The sequence below is a fragment of the Schistocerca cancellata genome, chromosome 6, assembly GCF_023864275.1.
Source record: "Schistocerca cancellata isolate TAMUIC-IGC-003103 chromosome 6, iqSchCanc2.1, whole genome shotgun sequence".
Classification (NCBI taxonomy): domain Eukaryota; kingdom Metazoa; phylum Arthropoda; class Insecta; order Orthoptera; family Acrididae; genus Schistocerca; species Schistocerca cancellata.
The window spans coordinates 683165659-683187724 of record NC_064631.1 but is presented as its reverse complement, the minus strand read 5'-3'; the positions used below and the strand labels follow the sequence as shown (position 1 = coordinate 683187724).

At 44.1% G+C, this 22066-nt stretch overlaps 1 protein-coding gene across 1 annotated transcript in view; it reads right to left on the bottom strand.

The window, feature by feature from the left end:
• The window catches only part of LOC126088471 (cytochrome P450 4C1-like), a 172707-nt gene that overhangs the window by 5328 nt on the left and 145313 nt on the right, over positions 1 to 22066 (bottom strand). Inside the window, exon 5 of the mRNA XM_049906613.1 lies at positions 20142 to 20342. Coding sequence (XP_049762570.1) covers positions 20142 to 20342 — 201 coding nt within the window. The remainder of the gene's footprint in view (positions 1 to 20141; positions 20343 to 22066) is intronic.

Sequence of the window (22066 nt, the reverse complement as noted above, 5' to 3'; positions counted from 1 at the left end):
AACATGTTTCGGTTGACAGTAGTCTTGACCAAAGTGTCGTCTTTGGGATGTGATGTGAGCACGTTGTAGGACCCAGATAAGCTTCACGTGGGAGAGCAATACTGTCATGTACTTGCTGCGAGACAATATAACAAATGTCTGTGGCCAGCATTGGAGTACCCAGCATGGCCCATTGTATGACAGCTGCAGGGCTGCCAGAACCATGTCATCCCACACTGTGACGAATTCAGCCATAGAGAGCTCTTTGTGTATCAATACCTTGAGGGTTGTGTGGTGAGCTAGAGGTGGCGAGTTCATCATCTGAATGTGCTGACAGATGTGTTGTGTGAGTACCTCAAAGTCCTGTTGATGGCCAGTGGTAATATGTGTGCAAATTCAAATGTTAGGACTAGTGGTTCCTATATTCTAGCCCTGCTAGGTAGGCACTTAAGTCTTCTTTATATAAGGTGCAGATGCTGAGGAGAATCCAGGGCAGCTCTTCAATCCATGAACAAGTGTTGCACATTAGGGCTATCTTCATGGGCCTGCGCCACGTCTCTATGATGCCATTTCTCTGCAGATGTTACGCTGCTGCCCATGTGTGTGTAACCCTGTACAGACAGCCCAGGACGTTGGACAGACCTGACTAGAACTGTTGACAATGATTAGTCATGAGCAGCTCAGGTATGCTAATATGAATGATACAGGTCTCCAAAAAGGTCTATGCGACTGATTCGGGGGTGATGGGCGATCTCATGTAGGAGACTTGCTTCACCGCAGTGAGACATTCTACCGATAACTGAAAGTAGGTAAAGGAATCCCTCAGGATCTGTAAGTGGTCCAACAATTTCCAATTGGACATGGTAGAATATTGTCTTGAGAATTAGGAGTTATCCGAGTTGTTGTTGGCTTTGGCCAATACTTTTCGATAACTGGCACGCAAGGCAACTCTGCGCACGGGGACATCAGTCAGGCTTGATGTCAGGTCACTCTAACCTGTCTGTCACTAATCATAGTGATAATTTGAAGCCTCGGTCGCTAAGATTGTGTAGTCTGTGAAACACATCTTGGTGCATTATGAGCAGAACTATGGGCTGTGGTCTGTCTTGAGAAACTTCACACAACTGTGCCTTATTAGTGGAGGGCAGACTGCAGCGTTCGATCTGTCTGTGATTATGGAGTCTTTCGCTTACACAGCCGCCATAAGTTCATAATCGCACCGCAGGGAGATTACACAGATTCAGGACAGATAATCAGGGACATACCTGTGCTGTGAATGTGACTGATGTCAGTAATAAATTGCATTATGAGGTCTGCGTGTCTGCACTTCTGCACTGCTGAGAGCATGTTGGGAGGGATTTTTAATGGCATTGATCAGGGGCTTGTGGTCAGTGTAAATTGTCACCTGACGTCTTTCGATGTCTTCTCGAAAATGTCTGACAGCAGTGTACACCACGAAAAAACTTGGGGTCGAAGGCTGACCATTTACACTTGAGAAAAGTTCTTTGAGAAGAATCATAACAGTTGAGGCACTCTGTCAACAACCTGCTGTAGCACCACACGCTCTGCAGAGTCGCTAGCATCAGTGGAGTGTATGAGGTGAGCTTCCAACTTGGGAAAAGAGAGAGAGAGAGAGAGAGAGAGAGAGAGAGAGAGAGAGAGAGAGAGAGAGATGTCTTGTGCCAAACTGTCCTCTGCTTTACCGAATGCCTTAAACAACTAGGCTGTCTAGTCGATTTTCCTCTTACTCTGCTGATAAGGCATCTGTAAGAGGACTGAAGCTCGGCAACATGTGAGAGATGTCTGTGATAAAACAACATAAGTGACCAAGAAATGCTACTTCCAACTGACACAGCTGTCACTTGTCATCATTGATCATAACACCACCTTGCTGCAATGTGAAGTGTGTACTCCTCTGAGGAATGCGAGGAAACGAAAATATTACGGTTGTGTCATGTCAACCTCAGCTGAGGCATGTCTCATTTTGACACTGGGCACCTACAACGTGCTGACATGAGAAAAGTTTCCAACCTATTTCTCATACTCAAACAGTAGTTGACCGGCGTTGCCTGGTGAAACGTTGTTGTGATGCCTCGTGTAAGGAGGAGAAATGCGTACCATCGCCTTTGAAAAGCGATCATTGCACATGCAGAAAAATTGGTTCTTTAGAAGGCTTCCTTTTGAAATGCATTTGATACAGGCACTTAAGTAATAATATAGAACATGTAACGGAAACAGCACTATACACGATGAACTGAGGAATTCAGGTACGTGGACGCAGTTGAATGCAATGCCAACAGCATCTCAAAAGCAGAACATGACATATACAAACAGATTCGTCAATACAGAAGGTGCAGAAGACAAAGACAGGCCGACATACGTAGATAGCTCGAGTATCTCCATTACTGACGACGAGATGAGTATGTTGTCACGTCACTGATGTACAAAGGCTCACAAAATATACGTAACGTAAAACATGCACAACTACTCACGTGAACATTAATCAAAGATTGCAATTTATATCTTATTATGAATGGATCTAATTAAAAGTAGAGTAATTAGAATAGTTCATCGATATATATTGTTCTAGAATCCATGTTAAACCTGTACCTAACTTTGTTGGATAATTACATAAATGAACACTTTTTTGTAAATGTAATAACATGTATGTAATATAAATTTTATATAAAATAAGCAAGCAAAAATCAAACAGTGAAATACACAACAGAAACAGATCATGCATATTACATAAATATACAAAATCAATGGGTCCACAACTGAGAAATGTCTAGTTTTATTCTAGAGAAAAGTTTTTGCAAGAGTAGTAATAGGTTAGTTGTGGTTTGTCATTTCCCTGCAGCTATGTAGGAACAGTGCATAACTTAATTAGGTTACAGTGAGGAAGCGTATTGTTCCAAAACCATGCATAATTTGTTTACTAACGAACCTAATAGTAGTAGTTGTTGTATAACCTAAGACATCAGCTGACACTGGACTCTAACAAACAATTCGGATGTAGATTAGATCTGCATGGACTGAACAAATCGACTTTTCCAAAGAGGGATGTTCCTGTGGATAATTAATACACTAAAGGCCATTAAAATTGCTACACCACGAAGATGGCGTGCTACAGACGCGAAATTTAACCGACAGGAAGAAGATGCTGTGATAAGCAAATGATTAGCTTTTCAGAGCATTCACACAAGGCTGGTGCCGGTGGCGACACCTACAACGTGCTGACATGAGAAAAGTTTCCAACCTATTTCTCATACTCAAAACAGCAGTTGACCGGCGTTGCCTGGTGAAACGTTGTTGTGATGCCTCGTGTAAGCGGGAGAAATGCGTACCATCATGTTTCCGACTTTGATAAAGGTCGGATTGTAGCCTATCGCGATTGCAGTTTATCGTGTCGCGACATTGCTGCTCGCGTTGGTCGAGATCCAATGACGGTTAGCAGAATATGGAATCGGTGTGTTCAGGAGGGTAATACGGAACGCCGTGCTGGATCCCAACGGCCTCGTTTCACTAGCAGTTGAGATGACAGGCATCTTATCCGCATGGCTGTAACGGATCGTGCAGCCACGTCTCGATCCCTGAGTCAACAGATGGGGACGTTTGCAAGACAACAACAATCTGCACGAACAGTTCGACGACGTTTGCAGCAGCATGGACTATCAGCTCGGAGACCATGGCTGCGGTTACCCTCGACGCTGCATCACAGACAGGAGCGCCTGCGATGGTGTACTCAACGACGACCCTGGGTGCACGAATGGCAAAACGTCATTTTTTCGGATGAATCCAGGTTCTGTTTTGCAGCATCATGATGGTCGCAACCGTGTTTGGCGACATCGCGGTGAACGCACATTGGAAGCGTGTATTCGTCGTCGCCATACTGGCGTATCACCCGGCGTGATGGTAGGGGTTGCCATTGGTTACACGTCTCGGTCACCTCTTGTTCGTATTGACAGCACTTTGAACAGTGGAAGTTACATTTCAGATGTGTTACGACCCGTGGCTCTACCCTTCATTCGATCCCTGCGAAACCCTACATTTCAGCAGGATAATGCACGACCGCATATTGGAGGTCCTGTACGGGAGTTTCTGGACACAGAAAATATTCGACTGCTGCCCTGGCCAGCACATTCTCCAGATCTCTCACCAAGTGAAAACGTCTGGTCAATGGTGGCCGAGCAACTAGCTCGTCACAATACGTCAATCACTACTCTTGATGAACTGTGGTATCGTGTTGAAGCTTCATGGGCAGCTGTACCTGTACACGCCATCTAAGCTCTGTTTGACTCAATGCCTAGGCGTATCAAGGCCGTTATTACGGTCAGAGGTGGTTGTCTTGGGTACGGATTTCTCATGATCTGTGCACCCAAATTGCATGAAAATGTAATCACATGTCAGTTCTAGTATAATATATTTGTCCAATGAATACCCGTTTATCTTCTGCATTTCTTCCTGGTGTAGCAATTTTAATGGCCAGTAGTGTAATATGGTCAGGACCACATGCAAACACTCGACTTGGAGTTCAGTGTCAAGTCCCTTTTCTCAGGTGGTGTTGGTGAACGGGTATCTATATCTATTCTTTCTTGTCTTCCTTTGTTCTCTTCTTCAATTAGACTATAAATTTACAATTTACTGCTTCCAAATTCCTGTTTTTTGCTGCAAAAAATAAGTGTAATTGATGTATGTAAATAAAAGATGATACCAAAGTGCAGTCAAAAGAACTCTACACAGACTCACCTCCACATGATGCTGCATGGGCAACAGTGTACAAGGCCACAACTGCTAGTGCAATTTTGCTGTGCGGTGGTGGCCATGAGTACAAGCTAATAGGTTTGTATGGAACACTACGGCCGCCTATATAAAGAAATAAGATGGCAGGCCTTAACAGTCATAATGCAGCTTAAAGAAGGGAAAAATTGCAGCTTGTGGCAAGTGTCGCACTGACACCACTGTGGTGGCAGGTGGCGAGGATGATGCACTGCGCCGGCTAGCCACGGCCCCGGTGGAAGACGAGCTGTCATACAAACGCTTCAGCAGTGACTTATGAACTGAATTGTTTTGCTTGCATTGAACTTGTAGATACCGAAGGACCTTGATTATTTACATGTCGCCATTTGCTTGCAACATACAGGGTGTTTCAAAAATGACCGGTATATTTGAAACGGCAATAAAAACTAAACGAGCAGCGATAGAAATACACCGTTTGTTGCAATATGCTTGGGACAACAGTACATTTTCAGGCAGACAAACTTTCGAAATTACAGTTGTTACAATTTTCAACAACAGATGGCGCTGCGGTCTGGGAAACTCTATAGTACGATATTTTCCACATATCCACCATGCGTAGCAATAATATGGCGTGGTCTCTGAATGAAATTACCCGAAACCTTTGACAACGTGTCTGGCGGAATGGCTTCACATGCAGATGAGATGTACTGCTTCAGCTGTTCAAATGTTTCTGGATTCTGGCGGTACATCTGGTCTTTCAAGTGTCCCCACAGAAAGAAGTCACAGGGGTTCATGTCTGGCGAATAGGGAGGCCAATCCACGCCGCCTCTCGTATGTTTCGGTTAGCCCAAAGCAATCACACGATCATCGAAATATTCATTCAGGAAATTAAAGACGTCGGCCGTGCGATGTGGCCGGGCACCATCTTGCATAAACCACGAGGTGTTGGCAGTGTCGTCTAAGGCAGTTTGTACCGCCAAAAATTCACGAAGAATGTCCAGATAGCGTGATGCAGTAATCATTTCGGATCTGAAAAATGGGCCAATGATTCCTTTGGAAGAAATGGCGGCCCAGACCAGTACTTTTTGAGGATGCAGGGACGATGGGACTGCAACATGGGGCTTTTCGGTTCCCCATATGCGCCAGTTCTGTTTATTGACGAAGCCGTCCAGGTAAAAATAAGCTTCGTCAGTAAACCAAATGCTGCCCACATGCATATCGCTGTCATCAATCCTGTGCACTATATCGTTAGCGAATGTCTCTCGTGCAGCAATGGTAGCGGCGCTGAGGGGTTGCCGCGTTTGAATTTTGTATGGATAGAGGTGTAAACTCTGGCGCATGAGACGATACGTGGACGTTGGCGTCATTTGGACCGCAGCTGCAACACGGCAAACGGAAACCCGAGGCCGCTGTCGGATCACCTGCTGCACTAGCTGCGCGTTGCCCTCTGTGGTTGCCATACGCGGTCGCCCTACCTTTCCAGCACGTTCATCCGTCACGTTCCCAGTCCGTTGAATTTTTTCAAACAGATCCTTTATTGTATCGCTTTTCGGTCCTTTGGTTACATTAAACCTCCGTTGAAAACTTAGTCTTGTTGCAACAACACTGTGTTCTAGGCGGTGGAATTCCAACAACAGAAAAATCCTCTGTTCTAAGGAATAAACCATGTTGTCTACAGCACACTTGCACGTTGTGAACAGCACACGCTTACAGCAGAAAGACGACGTACAGAATGGCGCACCCACAGACTGCGTTGTCTTCTATATCTTTCACATCACTTGCAGCGCCATCTGTTGTTGAAAATTGTAACTACTGTAATTTCGAAAGTTTGTCCGCCTGAAAATGTACTGTTGTCCCAAGCATATTGCAACAAACGGTGTATTTCTATCGCTGCTCGTTTAGTTTTTATTGCCGTTTCAAATATACCGGTCCTTTTTGAAACACCCTGTACCTTTGTGAATACACAAAGTTAAGTATTATCAATTCCACTTACTGCAATAAACTCCATTAACATGCCTCACTTGAATTGTTTTTTAGCGATCCGAGAAAACAGCTTCCTAGGCACGCTATATTAGGTGAGTGGGCAGGATACTACATTGGCGATGAGTTACAAGAAAAACCCAGTGCCTCGCAGCCACAGAATTTTCTTTTGAGTTTTGCTGGCGCCTTAATTCTCTCTTGCCTTTTCTTTGCAGAGGTGTTTACTTGCTTTAACAGTCTGTAATTGTGTTTCTGCTAATCAGTGGTTTCAGGTGGGTGTTGCAGACATTTTCTTTGCATTTGCACTTATTTCTCTTGTTGCCCTGTCTGTTTCTTGCATTTGTCTCTTTCAACATGCCCACCTCACCTATCCCAGCCCCTGCTCAGGCTCCACAGCTGCAAGTATTAGATGCAATGCAGCTAATGCAAATGTTTCAGTTCCAGTCCAAGAAAATATCTGCATTGCTAAAAACAGTGCAGTAGCTACTGACCAACGCTGTGTGCCCGATGGAACAAGCAACACCTACAGCTATACCTCCTTTTCGCCAGTTTCATGAACAAGACAAGGGATGGCTCGAGTGGTTGTGGTTGCAACAGTTTGAAGCCCATATAATTGCTCACGATGTACGAGGTACTGTGAAACTCCCCTATTTCTTGTCTACGCCATCCAAGCGAGCTTTCGTATGATCATGTTGTAGATTCGCTAGCTAACTATTATGACCAACAAGTGAGTATGGTAGCAGCCAAGTATCAATTCTTTAATTGCATAGAACCACTCCGTCTACAGGCCGCAAGTGGCCCATCGGGACCATCGGACCACCAAGTCACCCTCCGAGGAGGATGCGGATAGGAGGGGCATGGGATCAGCACACCGCTCTCCCGGTCGTTATGATGGTTTTCTTTGACCGAAGCCGCTACTATTCGGTCGAGTAGCTCCTCAATTGGCATGACGAGGTGAGTGCACCCAGAAAAATGGCAACAGCGCATGGCGGCCTGGATGGTCACCCATCCAAGTGCCGACCACGCCCGACAGCGCTTAACTTCGGTGATCTCACGGGAACAATTGCATAGAACGGTCAAAACAAACTTATTGCGAGTGGGTAACAGATTTTCAGGGAATTACGAGGAAATGTAAATTCAAATGTGCATTTGGTGCTTTATATTCAGATGCTATGTTGCATGTGCCATCGTGTACAATGTAACTGACGTCAAACTCAGAGAACAGATTTTGAAACTGTCTGAGCCATTATTTGAGCAAGTAGTGCAAATACTAGATCAATAAGATTCAGGTGCCCTGTCGGATGATAAATCTGAGCTGCCAGCAATTTGTTGGGTTGAGCCCTCGTTTGCGACTGGCCCATTTGGCAGCGAAAGCCTGCTCTCGCCACACCACGTAAATAACTCTCCATGCTGTGTAAGCAGCTCGCTAAACAGGTAGCTACACAGGTGAACAGAATTAAGTCATGCCCTCGGTGTTATTCACAGCACAAACGCCAGGACTGCCCCTCCTTGGAACCACAGTGTTATACTTGTGGCAAGAAAGGACATGTACAATCCGTATGTTTGAAATGTAACAACTGTGGTATCACCGCCAGACACCACACTTGCTAGGTGGTAGCCTTTAAATTGGCCGCGATCCGTTAGTATACGTCGGACCCGCGTGTCGCCACTGTCAGTGATTGCAGACCGAGCGCCGCCACACGGCAGGTCTAGAGAGACGTCCTAGCACTCGCCCCAGTTGTACAGCCGACTTTGCTAGCGAAGCTACACTCACAAATACGCTCTCATTTGCCGAGACGATAGTTAGCATAGCCTTCAGCTACGTCATTTGCTACGACCTAGCAAGGCGCCATTACCAGTTTACATTGAGATTGTTATTAATGTACCGTCAAGGGCGATGTACACCAATTATGAATTAAAGTTTAGTATTCCAGCAGCAACGTACCTTATTGGCTATATTAATTACATTGTCCTGTTCCAGACCTCAAGCCAGTCTGCGTGAGCGTAAACGCGTGCATTTTGGCCTCCTCTAGCAACACGGTGTTGGCTATTCTGCCAACACATCAACAACAATAAGAATTTGGCCCACTCACAAAAATCCAGTCACAAGGTCCGTGATATTAATGCAGTATATTCAAAGTCTGCAACAGGCATTAGCAAAACTAGCAAGCGAGCAATTTCTTCAGTGCTACGCCATTCCAACAAACTTTTCGTTCATTTGCTTCTTTGTGAGAAACGTTTGAAATTTCAGTTGGACATGGGTGCCTCTGTTACATTACTGAATCGTCTCACATATGAAATGTTAGGCTCCCCATGCCTGTCTAAAACTAGCATGTACCTGACGGCTTATAATGGACAAGACATTCCCATTCTTGGAAAATATACTTTACCTGCCATGTATCGCTCGCATATGTGAACAGTAATTTTTATGGTGCTACAATCACGCGATTGTGAGAACATATTTCGTCTTGTTTCATTTGATTTGTTTGGCTGTAACATTCAGGACAATGTGTTGTCAGTGTCTACATTCCATACAAAAGCTTGCTGATAGAATTTCCGGAACTCTTTTTCTGAACGTTTAGGCAAGGCTAACAATATTGTTGCACATATTACTGTGAAAGACAATACTCAGCCGAAGTATTACCGGTTCTGAACTGTTCCAATTGCATTATGGGACAAAGTCGCTGCTGAACTTAAGGAAATGCAAGAAAGCGGAGCTATTGCGCCCATACAAGCTAGTCAGTTGGCAAGTCCACTGGTTTTGGATCCCAAACCTTCAGGTCGCATTCGCCTCTGTATTGACTTCAAGTCTATGGTCAAGCCACAAACTGTAATTGATACTTATCGATTGCCACGCCCAGAGGATCTCATGGGCAGATTAGGCACTGGTCGGTACATTTCAAAAATTGATTTGAGCGACGCGTATCTTCAAATACCGATCGGTGAATAATCTCAAAAAGTGTGTGTAGTGAATACTCGTTTAGGCTTGTTTATTTGCGTTTGCCTTTTGGCAGTGCTTCCGCACCCTCCATTTTCAAACGGTATTTGGAACAGCTGACTGCTCAAGTGCCAAACTGTTCAAACTATTTGGACGGTATGGTCTTAGCAGGTCGTACAGCTGAAGATCATATTGCAAATTTGTGTACTTCGTTTCGTGTGTTATCTGAGGCAGGACTAAAGTGTAGACTGGACCAATGTGATCTTTTTAAACCTGAGTTGCAGTATCTTAGTCAAGTCAAATACGGTCAAGGTGTACATCCTCTTCAGTCACATTTGTTAGCCATACGAGATTTGCCAGTTCCTCGCAATGTCCCATAACTGCAGCCAGTCTTAGGGAAGATGAACAACTACATTAGGTTCCTGTCGAGCGCTGCACAAATCGCAGCACCATTGTATCGCTAGTGCCGCAAGAATGTCCCCTTTGGTGAACAGATGAGAGCCAAGTACCGTTTCAAAAACTTAAAGATGAATTAGTCAGTGGTCGACGCTTAGTTTACTTTGATCCTGACAAACCAGTTGTATTGCAAGTTAACGCTTCGTCTTACGGAATCAGTGCAGTGCTTTCGCACAGAATTGGTGATAGAGACAGGCTTATTTCTTTCGCAATAAAAATGTTGTCCAAATCTCAGTGTAACTATTCACAAATTGAGAAAGAGGCTTTGTCCATCGTGTATGGTGTCACCGAATTCCACCACTGTTTGTATGGCATAAGATTCTACTTAGTAACGGATCACAAGCCATTGCAGTCCCTGTTTCATCTGACGAAACCGGTTCCTGTACGAACTGTATGACTATTGCAAAGATGCGCTTTATTTTTGTCTCAATACCAGTACGAGATTGGGTATCGTCCGACAGCTCAACATGGTAATGCGGACGCACTTTCACGTCTTCAGATTGACCCTGATACAGACTTTGACGCTTCTGCTGCATCTTGTTGCCACATCGATACTCGGGATTCTGAACTGCTTCAGTCTTTTCCGCTGACCTATAAGAAAATTGCACAGGCCGCGCAAGCTGATTGAGATTTGAAAATTTTGTTAAGATACACTCCCACATCTTGGCCTCGTTCCTTGCACAGCATAAAGAACTCTGTAGGACGCCGATGCTTTGCACGTCGACGTAGCCTCGCTATACAGACGGGTGTGATTCTTGTTAAAAATGAAAGTGGACTGTCATGTGTGTTGGTCCCTAAAGTGTCCAAAAAGAAGTGTTGCAGTTACTTCACCAAGGACACTGGGGGACTGTCCATACGAAACAGTCAGCGCGTCGACACTGTGCTTATCAGGGTCATCATCATCAGTTATCATCAGTTTTCTGCTATATTAGCAGGTCCTTTGCCTCTCCATTTTCTGCGATCCATTGCTTCCTTCTTAAGGCTGCCGTATGTTGTACCGTCCATCGTGTCATCCAGTATCTGGAATCTCTTCCTTCCTCGCTTCCTTTTCCCTTCTACATAACCTTCTAAAACTGTTTTTATCAGTCCGTCATTCTTTCTTAATATATGCCCAATCCAATTTCTTTTTCTTCTCTTTATTACATCTAGTAACTGTCTTTTCTCTCCCACTCTTCTCAGTACCTCTTCATTTTTTACTCTGTCCATCCAACTTATTCTTTCCATCTTCCGCCATGTCCAGATCTCAAAAGCCTCCAGCCTTTCTCTGTCTTTTTTCCTCATAGTGCATGTTTCAGCGCCATATAGAAGAACACTCCATACAAGACATTTTATGAGTCTCTTTCCGAGTTCTCTGTCCAGACCGCTGCAGAAGATTCTCCTTTTCTTATAAAACACCTCTTTTGCCATTGCTATCCTTGTTTTAATTTCTGTGGTGCACTTCCAGTCGGTGTCTATCCTGCTTCCAAGATACTTATCAGGGTATGGAACCCAAATAGAACAGATGACGTCACAGTGTCACGAATGTGCGGAAAATAAGTCCGCCCCGCCATAAAAATTCTCTGCTCGGTCAAAGTCGCAATCACGATGGCAATGTGTGCACAGGGACTTTGCGGGACATTTTTGGAATCCTCGTTGGTTGATTGTGGTTGACTCGAATAGCAAGTTTACTTTTTCTGTGCAAGTGAACTCGACATCATCACGTAGCACAATTCAGGTGTGGTCCTCTACTTTTTGCCTCGAAGGTTTACCTGAAGTCATAATGTCAAGCAACGGCCTTCAGTTCACGTCAGATGAATATGAAACACTCTATGAATGCAATTACAGCTGCGCGGGATTAGCCAGGCGGTATGAGGCGCTGCAGTCATGGACTGTGCGGCTGGTCCCGGCGGAAGTTCCAGTCCTCCCTAGGGGCATAGGTATGTGTGTTTGTCCTTAGGATAATTTAGGTTAAGTAGTGTGTAAGCTTAGGGACTGATGACCTTAGCAGTTAAGTCCCATAAGATTTCACACACATTTGAACATTTCAAAGCAACAACATACAGCATCTAACTATAGTTCAATTCTTTTATGTTGGCGGCTCGCGCATATCCGCCCAGACGCGGGAGATTGCTGCGTTGCCAGTTTCATGCGCCAAGAGAAGCAGCGCCATAGTATACAGGGCTATTACAAATGATTGAAGCGATTTCATAAATTCACTGTAGCTCCATTCATTGACATATGGTCACGACACACTACAGATACGTAGAAAAACTCATAGTTTTGTTCGGCTGAAGCCGCACTTCAGGTTTCTGCCGCCAGAGCGCTCGAGAGCGCAGTGAGACAAAATGGCGACAGGAGCGGAGAAAGCGTATGTCGTGCTGGAAATGCACTCACATCAGTCAGTCATAACAGTGCAACGACACTTCAGGACGAAGTTCAACAAAGATCCACCAACTGCTTACTGCATTCGGCGATGGTATGCGCAGTTTAAAGCTTCTGGATGCCTCTGTAAGGGGAAAGCAACGGGTTGGCCTGCAGTGAGCGAAGAAACGGTTGAACGCGTGCGGGCAAGTTTCACGCGTAGCACGTGGAAGTCGACGAATAAAGCAAGTAGGGAGCTAAACGTACCACAGCCGACGGTTTGGAAAATCTTACGGAAAAGGCTAAAGCAGAAGCCTTACCGTTTACAATTGCTACAAGCCCTGACACCCGATGAGAAAGTCAAACACTTTGAATTTTCGGCGCGGTTGCAACAGCTCATGCAAGGGGATACGTTCAGTGCGAAACTTGTTTTCAGTGATGAAGCAACATTTTTTCTTAATGGTGAAGTGAACAGACACAATGTGCGAATCTGGGCGGTAGAGAATCCTCACGCACTCGCGCAGCAAATTCGCAATTCACCAAAAGTTAACGTGTTTTGTGCAATCTCACGGTTTAAAGTTTACGGCCCCTTTTTCTTCTGCAAAAAAAAAAAAAAAAATGTTACAGGACACGTGTACCTTGACATGCTGGAAAATTGGCTAATGCCACAACTGGAGACCGTCAGCGCCGACTTCATCTTTCAACAAGATGGTGCTCCATCGCACTTCCATCATGATGTTCGGCATTTCTTAAACAGGAGATTGGAAAACCGATGGATCGGTCGTGGTGGAGATCATGATCATCAATTCATGTCATGGCCTCCACGCTCTCCCAACTTAACCCCATGCGATTTATTTCTGTGGGGTTATGTGAAAGATTCAGTGTTTAAACCTCCTCTACCAAGAAACGTGCCAGAACTGCGAGTTCGCATCAACGATGCTTTCGAACTCATTGATGGGGACATGCTGCGCCGAGTGTGGGAGGAACTTGATTATCGGCTTGATGTTTGCTGAATCACTAAAGGGGCGCATTTGTGAATGCCTAAAAAAACTTTTTGAGTTTCTGTATGTGTGTGCAAAGCATTGTGAAAATATCTCAAATAATAAAGTTATTGTAGAGCTGTGAAATCGCTTCAATCATGTGTAATAACCCTGTAGTATAGTTCACAAACTTACGTTTAGGGGGGAGCGCGCAGTTTATGAAGTAAAGCCACCACGGCCGCATTAACCCTTTCACTGCTACAGAGACGTGCTCTCCGCATTCCGCGCTGTACGCGATTTTGTCATCACTGCACTGCTCGCCTGTGCAGACACATGGTGTTCCGACTGCTTTGACACACTTATCATTCGATTTCACAAAAAGTATTTGGCCCAAAAATTTGATTTTTACACATCTTCTTGACTGATACCTTCCCTCCTTAAATGACTTAATTTTGTTTCGATGTTCAACGCAGTTACTGTGCTGCATTAAATGTAGTAAACCATTGCACGAAATTTTGAGGAGTTTGCAGACGTAAAAGTCCACAGCGTATACTTCCCGTATGGTCGATTTTAGTAGCCACTAGAAATTTCAAAAAATTACATTCAAACGAATAAAACTGATGAAGTAAGACAGATCGATATTGTTTTTAAACAAATAAAATATTAAGCACCAAATAAGTTTAGAACTCAGAACCTCCTGCTTAGCACTGAAACACTTTCACCATTACGCTAACACAGGTCAACATTCAACATCGTTCCTGGAGGACTTTAACGACTCACGCAAAATACCGAGACACACTTGGTATGACTATGAATTACTCACGTTTCGTCGAAGTACAATAGGAAATAAACAATTACCCTGTTCTTTATTGCGAAAAAGCAGTTAGTGAGAATGAATTTCCTTGCTATCGCCTGAATTAGGAGGCTTATTGCTTGTTTGGTTTAATTAATTAATAGAATATGAAGCAATTGGTATAAAGAATGCTTTTCCAAACTTTCTTTTACAGAAAATCTGCTATCAAGACATTGCTTTTGTTCAATTACTTTATTTATGACTGAACATTTCTAAATCTGAAGACACTTGTCCGTGCTCTGCACTGCAGTCGAGCTCTGGCAACGTCGTTCTCTGTTCATTGGCTGACTGTGTTTTGTGACGTCAGATGCGCAGAACGAACCTAAACTCGGCCACCGTCGTAAATGACGCGCACTTTAGTGCGCCATTCCATCTACAGTCAAACGGCGAAGCCGAACGTTTTGTCGAAACCTTCAAGCAGCAGATGGCCAAACTTCGTTCTGCACACACCAGGCATCAAGCACTGCAAATGTTTCTCGCCTCCTATCGTTCGTACCCACGAGATGGACCATCGCCGGCGGGTTTGCTTCACGGCCGGAGCCTTCGGACAATGCTTCACCCTCCTCAGCATCCGACTCTGGCGCCGAAGGAAGGCCGCAAGTATCGCTTCACAGCGCAGGGTTTTTAGTGGCGGCAAACAGTGGGTGCCAGACGAGATCGTCCGTCGACTTGGCGCTCGCATGTATCTTATTTCAGGTCCAGGCGGAATGGAGCGCTGACATCACAATCAACGTCGCCACTGTCATGTGCATGGTGATTCTTCTGTGTCTCTTCCCCCAGATTCATGGATTCCGAGGACACTGCGGCCACAGCAGCCGCCAGAGGGTGTAACCACGACACCTCGGGATGAGCCCGTGGAGACGGAGCCTTCACCTCCTCTCGTCCTACCGATGGAGCTGGGCCCGCCCACACTGCAGCAGCCGACGCCTTCCACATCTGGTTGTTGACCTCAGGAGGTGCACGCGTACCCTTCTGGTGTTTTTCCGGGGGACGCTGGCCCCAGAGTGAAGACCGCTTAGCGTGGTACAGACGGAAGCTTGAAGTCTCTTGTGGCCACGGCTTCGTCCATCGAAGCTCCCACACTCCTGCCTACTCCGCCAGTGTCGCTCTCCCTACACGACGACGGTCCGTCGCATTGGGGGGGACGGGGGGAGGGGGGAGGGAGGGGGGGAGGGGGGAGGGAGGGGGAGGAATGTTCCGGCGTAACGACAAGCGTCGGCAAGACGATGAAGAACGGAAGAGCAGAAAGATCCGTGAGACAATGTCAGCCAATAGCACGCTGACTAGGACGACACCAAGACAAGAACGGCATCTACCTGAAGAGAATATAAGTGCCGCGCCGCCTACCCGCGGCCAGAATGGAAGACGAACCGTCATACAAGCGGTACAGCAGTGACTTATGAACTGAATTATTTTGCTTTCATTGAACTTGTATACAGGGTGGTCCACTGATAGTGACCGGCCAAATATCTCACGAAATAAGCATCAAACGAAAAAACTACAAAGAACGAATCTTGTCTACCTTGAAGGGGGAAACCAGATGGCGCTGTGGTTGGCCCGATAGATGGCGCTGCCATAGGTCAAACGGATATTAACTGCGTTTTTTTTAAAAAAAGGAACTCCCATTTTTATTACATATTCTGTAACCTCCCCATGAGAAATTCGAAGGTCAATGATTATAAAAGAATGTGCCAGATGTTGTCTTCGCACAAAACTGAATAATAAAAATGAGCCAAGCGTAACCTCCTTGCAGAATTAAAAAATAATAATGGCCCAAATGTGAACTCCCCACAAAATTGATAAATGAAAGTTGACCATAAACCGCACTAATATCATTAATTAGATAATGAACCATGAACTGAATGTAACATCTCAACAGCAATAATTAAACCTGACAAATTTTATAAGGGCAGCTGCGCTGACCTACGGCCCTGTGAAATAATTAAACCTGATAAATTCATACTTCAGTAAAACTCCATCTGCTCTTATTTTTGGCACAGCTTCGTGCAATGCTGGCGTATATTTAATTCAGATTCTTGGAGGAAATGCATAGGAAATATTCTTAGAATTGAAATGAATCTTTTTGTTTAAAACAGTTACTTTATATGAAAATTATTATTGGGGCAATTCTTGAACGAATTAATTACAATTAACAGATGTTATTGGCTGAGCGCAATGCTGCTTCATTACCTTCGATAACAATATACCTCGTCCTGAATCGTGACCAGAGATGGAGGGAGAGCACGCCGCCGACCCATGTCGACGCCCGCTCAGTACAACCGTCCACTCGCTGCAACTACTGCCGACAGAGTGCAACCCGCAACTGCTCTTGCCGACTCGCAACACGCTACTACCGTCGTCTCGCGCGCGCTACTACTCTCGAACTTAACTCTCGCGCGGTCAAGCGCAGACTAGCAACGATAAAAAACTCTCTGGTCAGAGATTCTGTCATGCCTCGCCATCGCTGGTAATGAATACATATGAAACGTACGCGTTTCAATTCTACATCTACATCTACATCTACATCCATACTCCGCAAGCCACCTGACGGTGTGTAACGGAGGGTACCTTGAGTACCTTTATTGCTTCTCCCTTTTATTCCAGTCTCTTATTGTTCGTGGAAAGAAGGATTGTCGGTATGCCCCTGTGTGGGCTCTAATCTCTCTGATTTTATCCTCATGGTATCTTCGCGAGATATACGTAGGAGGGAGCAATATACTGCTTGATTCCTCGGCGAAGGTATGTTCTCGAAACATCAACAAAAGCCCGTACCGAGCTACTGAGTGTCTCTCCTGCAGAGTCTTCCACTGGAGTTTATCTATCATCTCCGTAACGCTTTCGCGATTACTAAATGATCCTGTAACGAAGCGCGCTGCTCTCCGTTGGATCTTCTCTGTCTCTTCTATCAACCCTATCTGGTACGGATCCGACACTGCTGAGCAGTATTCAAGCAGTGGGCGAACAAGAGTACTGTAACCTATTTCCTTTGTTTTCGGATTGCATTTCCTTAGGATTCTTCCAATGAATCTCAGTCTGGCATCTGCTTTACCGACGATCAACTTTATATGATCATTCCATTTTAAATCACTCCTAAAGCGTACTCCCAGATAATTTATGGAATTAACTGCTTCCAGGTGCTGATCTGCTATATTGTAGCTAAATATAAGAGATCTTTCTTTCTTTGTATTCGCAGCACATTAGACTTGTCTACATTGAGATTCAATTGCCATTCCCTGCACCATGCGTCAATTCGCTGCAGATCCTCCTGCATTTCAGTACAATTTTCCATGGTTACAACCTCTCGATATACCACAGCATCATCCGCATAAAGCCTCAGTGAACTTCCGATGCCATCCGCAAGGTCATTTATGTACATTGTGAATAGCAACGGTCCTACGACACTCCCCTGCGGCACACCTGAAATCACTCTTACTTCGGAAGACTTCTCTCCATCGTGTAGTAAGTAAAGAAATATGAATGTTTTTGTTGGACCACTTTCATCGCTTTGTGACAGATGGTGCTGTAATAGTCACAAACGTATAAGTACGTCGTATCACGTAACATTCTTTCAGTGGGGACGGTATTTGCTTCGTGATACATTACCCATGTTAAAATGGACCGTTTACCAATTGCAGAAAAGATCTATATCTTGTTGATGTATGGCTATTGTGATCAAAATGCCCAACGGGCGTGTGCTATGTATGCTGTTCGGTATCCTGGACGACATCATCCAAATGTCCGGAACGTTCGCCAGATAGTTACGTTATGTAAGGAAAGAGGAAGTGTTCAGCCACATGTGAAACGTCAACCACGACCTGCAACAAATGATGATGCACAAGTAGGTGTTTTATCTGCTGTCGCGGCTAATTCGCACATCAGTAGCAGACAAACTGCGCGAGAATCGGGAATCTCAAAAACGTCGGTGTTGAGAATGCTACATCAACATCGATTGCACCCGTACCATATTTCTATGCACCAGGAATTGCATGGCGACGACTCTGAACGTCGTGTACAGTTCTGCCACTGGGCACAAGAGAAATTACGGGACGATGAGAGATTTTTTGCACGCGTTCTATTTAGCTACGAAGCGTCATTCACCAACTCCGGTAACATAAAAAAACGGGCATAATCTGCACTATTGGGCAACAGAAACTTCACGATGGCTGCGACAAGTGGAACATCAGCGACCTTGGCGGGTTAATGTATGGTGCGGCATTATGGGATGAAGGATAATTGTCCCCCATTTGATCGATGGAAATCTAAATGGTGCAATGTATGCTGATTTCCTACGTAATGTTCTACCGATGTTACTAGAAGGTGTTTCACTGCATGACAGAATGGCGATGTACTTCCGACATGATGGATGTCCGGCACGTAGCTCTCGTGCGGTTGAAGCGGTATTGAATAGCATATTTCATGACAGGTGGATTGGTCGTCGAAGCACCATACCATGGCCCGCACGTTCACCGGATCTGACGTCCCCGGATTTCTTTCTGTGGGGAAAGTTGAAGGATATTTGCTATCGCGATCCACCGACAACGCCTGACAACATGCGTCAGCGCACTGTCAGTGCATGTACGAATATTACGGAAGGCGAACTACTCGCTGTTGACAGGAATGTCGTTACACGTATTGCCAAATGCATTGAGGTTGGCGGACATCATTTTGAGCATTTATTGCATTAATGTGGTATTTACAGGCAATCACGCTGTAACAGGATGCGTTCTCAGAAATTATAAGTTCACTAAGATACATGTATCACATTGAAACAACCGAAATAAAATGTTCAAACGTACCTAAGTTCTGTATTTCAATTTAAAAAACCTACCTCTTACCAACTGCTCGTCTAAAATTGTGAACTATATGTTTGTGACTATTACAGCGCCATCTATCACAAAGCGAAGAAAGTGGTACAACTAAAACATTGATATTTCCTTACGTACTACACGAATATGTAATAAAAATGGAGGTTGCTATTTAAAAAAAACGCTGTTGATATCCGTTTGACCTATGGCAGCGCCATCTAGCGGGCCAACCATAGCGCCATCTGGTTTCCCCCTTCAAGGTAGACAAGTTTTGTTCTTTGTAGTTTTTCCGTTTGACACTTATTTCGTGAGATATTTGGCCTGGTCACGATCAATGAACCACCCTGTATACCTAAGGACATTGATTGTTTGCATGTCGCCATTTGCTTGCGACATATCTTTGTGAATAGGCAAAGTACTGCCAATTCAACTTACAATAATAAAGTCCATTAATATGGTTTGCTTGAAATGTTGTCTAGCGATCCGAGAAAACAGCTTCCTAGGCACCCTATATTAGACGAGTGGGCAAGATACTACACAACTGCCTGGGACCAAGACTCAGATTGCACTACACTCTCTGCGCCTTCCAAAGATTATTCTCTTTTCATGGAAGAAGGTCTCTGGAAACTGTGACGATTTCAATACTTGCATACATGCTTTGAAGTTAAGAGTTTTTCCCATCATGCAGTATTCTCAAAGTGAAACATCATTTATGGTTGTGTCATTATAATTATTTGTATACTGTAGAATCGTTAATATATGATATAGGTTACAGTCTTAGCATTATCCTTGAATATGTAATTTTATTAAATGGCAGAGCATTTAATAATTACTCACACTTCATTGTATCATTAAGAATTTCATTTTTTGTTTATCTGAATGATAATATAAGAACAAGTACCATTTTGTGACGGTAAGTGAAGAAACTGCTTAATTTTGTATAGTTGACATATGGTAAAATCTACAGTAAAATATTTTCTCCAGAAATAGAAGGAAACTCTTCCTGAAATTAACTATAAAATTAAGAAGGAAAGAATTGTCAAAATCAAGGCAATTAAATCCATAAATACCTTCATAATGGCGTCGATGGTTTTAAGATTGGCGAGGTCTGCCGGGGTCACAGATCGTAAATAGTCGCCCCCAGTTCCGAAATAGTCATCCAGCTCGCGCTGTGCCAGGTCCTGCCACTCTGGGTAGAGTCCCAGCGCACACAACACGTAGCCCACAGCGCAAGAAGTCGTCTCGACGCCAGAAGCGGCAAGTGTTACTATCTGCGAATAAAAACCGTCCCTCTTGATGTCGAGTTTAGTTACAAATTGACAATACTCTTCTGCCTCATATACCAGTGATACCACAGTGAATACATACTAGATTTCTGAACTCACTTGCTTACAATAGACTGAGGATCAAGAGTGATAGAAATTCTTGTGGCCTACCGTAGAAGTCTCATCTAACTGTGTGAGGAGGAAATGTTGTTAAGCAAAGGAGTCTTCATTCGATGTTGTATACCTCACAGCTGGGCCCCAACATTTACTTCAGAAATATTTTTACATGTAATCGTTTCTAAGATATTCCCTGTAATCCTAATATGCCAAATTATGTTTTGAGATGTGTCTTACACTTAACATTGAAATTGGGCAGAAACAAAAATAATAAGTATTGTATCATTTTGCCCCTTCCACACACTCACCAGATTTCATCAAGATCTTTTATTGACACTTTTAAATGTTCAACTGTTAGAATAGCTACAGCTATGAAACAGAATGTCTCGACCATAGAAAAAAACAGGCCATCCAGACTCAAACCCTGGTCTAGCACAAATTATCAGATGTCACTATCGAGTAGTAAATCTATACCTAATAAAGCTGATGTCAAGGAATTCGCGCCAGTGAATTACGTTCGAAGTATTTGGTACAGCTTTCAGTGGCAAACAACGGAAAAACAATTTCCTTTTTATTGATACTATTATTTGTTATTGGATTGGAATAGGGTGTGAGGAGTGGTACCCTAAACGACGAATCAAAATCGCATTGCTTGTGAGTTGTTGCCATCTATCTCATCTATCTTGTAAGTGAAATTTATTTAATTTCTGTCTCTATCTCTAATCTCATCTATAGACCATGAGATTTAGCGAATAGCTGAAATTTCGATTTCTGAACTTGGTTAGAATAGGCAGCCACAAATTGCTTCTTGACCCACGCGTTCGGTGACTTTGTCTGCTGCTGTGGACAGTCCCATGGACCTCGTTCGTAAAAAGACTGGCTGCCAGCCTTTTTATTTGCGTCCTACAACGTATTTCGCTGTCACTTCTCCCAGTTGGGCCCATTGCCAAAACACTACACACAGTATTCACACTTTAACTGATCACTATTAAAATTGTTTGATACGTGTCCCTATAGCAGATATCAAATCTGGATAATTCACAAAATGTATGGTTAATCGATCTTTTGTCATCGAAAGACAACGTTGATGGGGGGTATAGGTAGAACACTGCCTTTCTTTTTGTACACAGCTACACTTCCTACCTTAGGCACACTGCTGTGTGTTTTGGATTACTGTCAGCAAAGACATAGCCAAAACATAACTCAAATTAGACATGACTAGTTGCCATGGTGTGAAACTGAAAGATATTTTAAGTCTTGTGTCGAGAAGGGAGACATATTATCTATAATCAATAAGGCCTTCGACAGATTTAAGCTATCGATACATCGTTAGCACAATCGGCTATCACCTGTCTCTACTTTAGCACCATATAACATAACAGCCGCGATGATCCTTCTTGTTTCTGTTACCCCCAACGATAGGAACACTCCAAGCACTTAGCAAGCGACACTTCTGAATACAATATCGCATGAGTGCGAATGCTAACGTTTGTATTGATTTGCAACATAGCTTTTACAATAGGTAGAGTATACAGTGTCACAAAATCGGAAATAACTAAAAAGCTAAAACATTTTCAGCCAAATCAGTGCATGTGGAACATAGGAAACCTGCA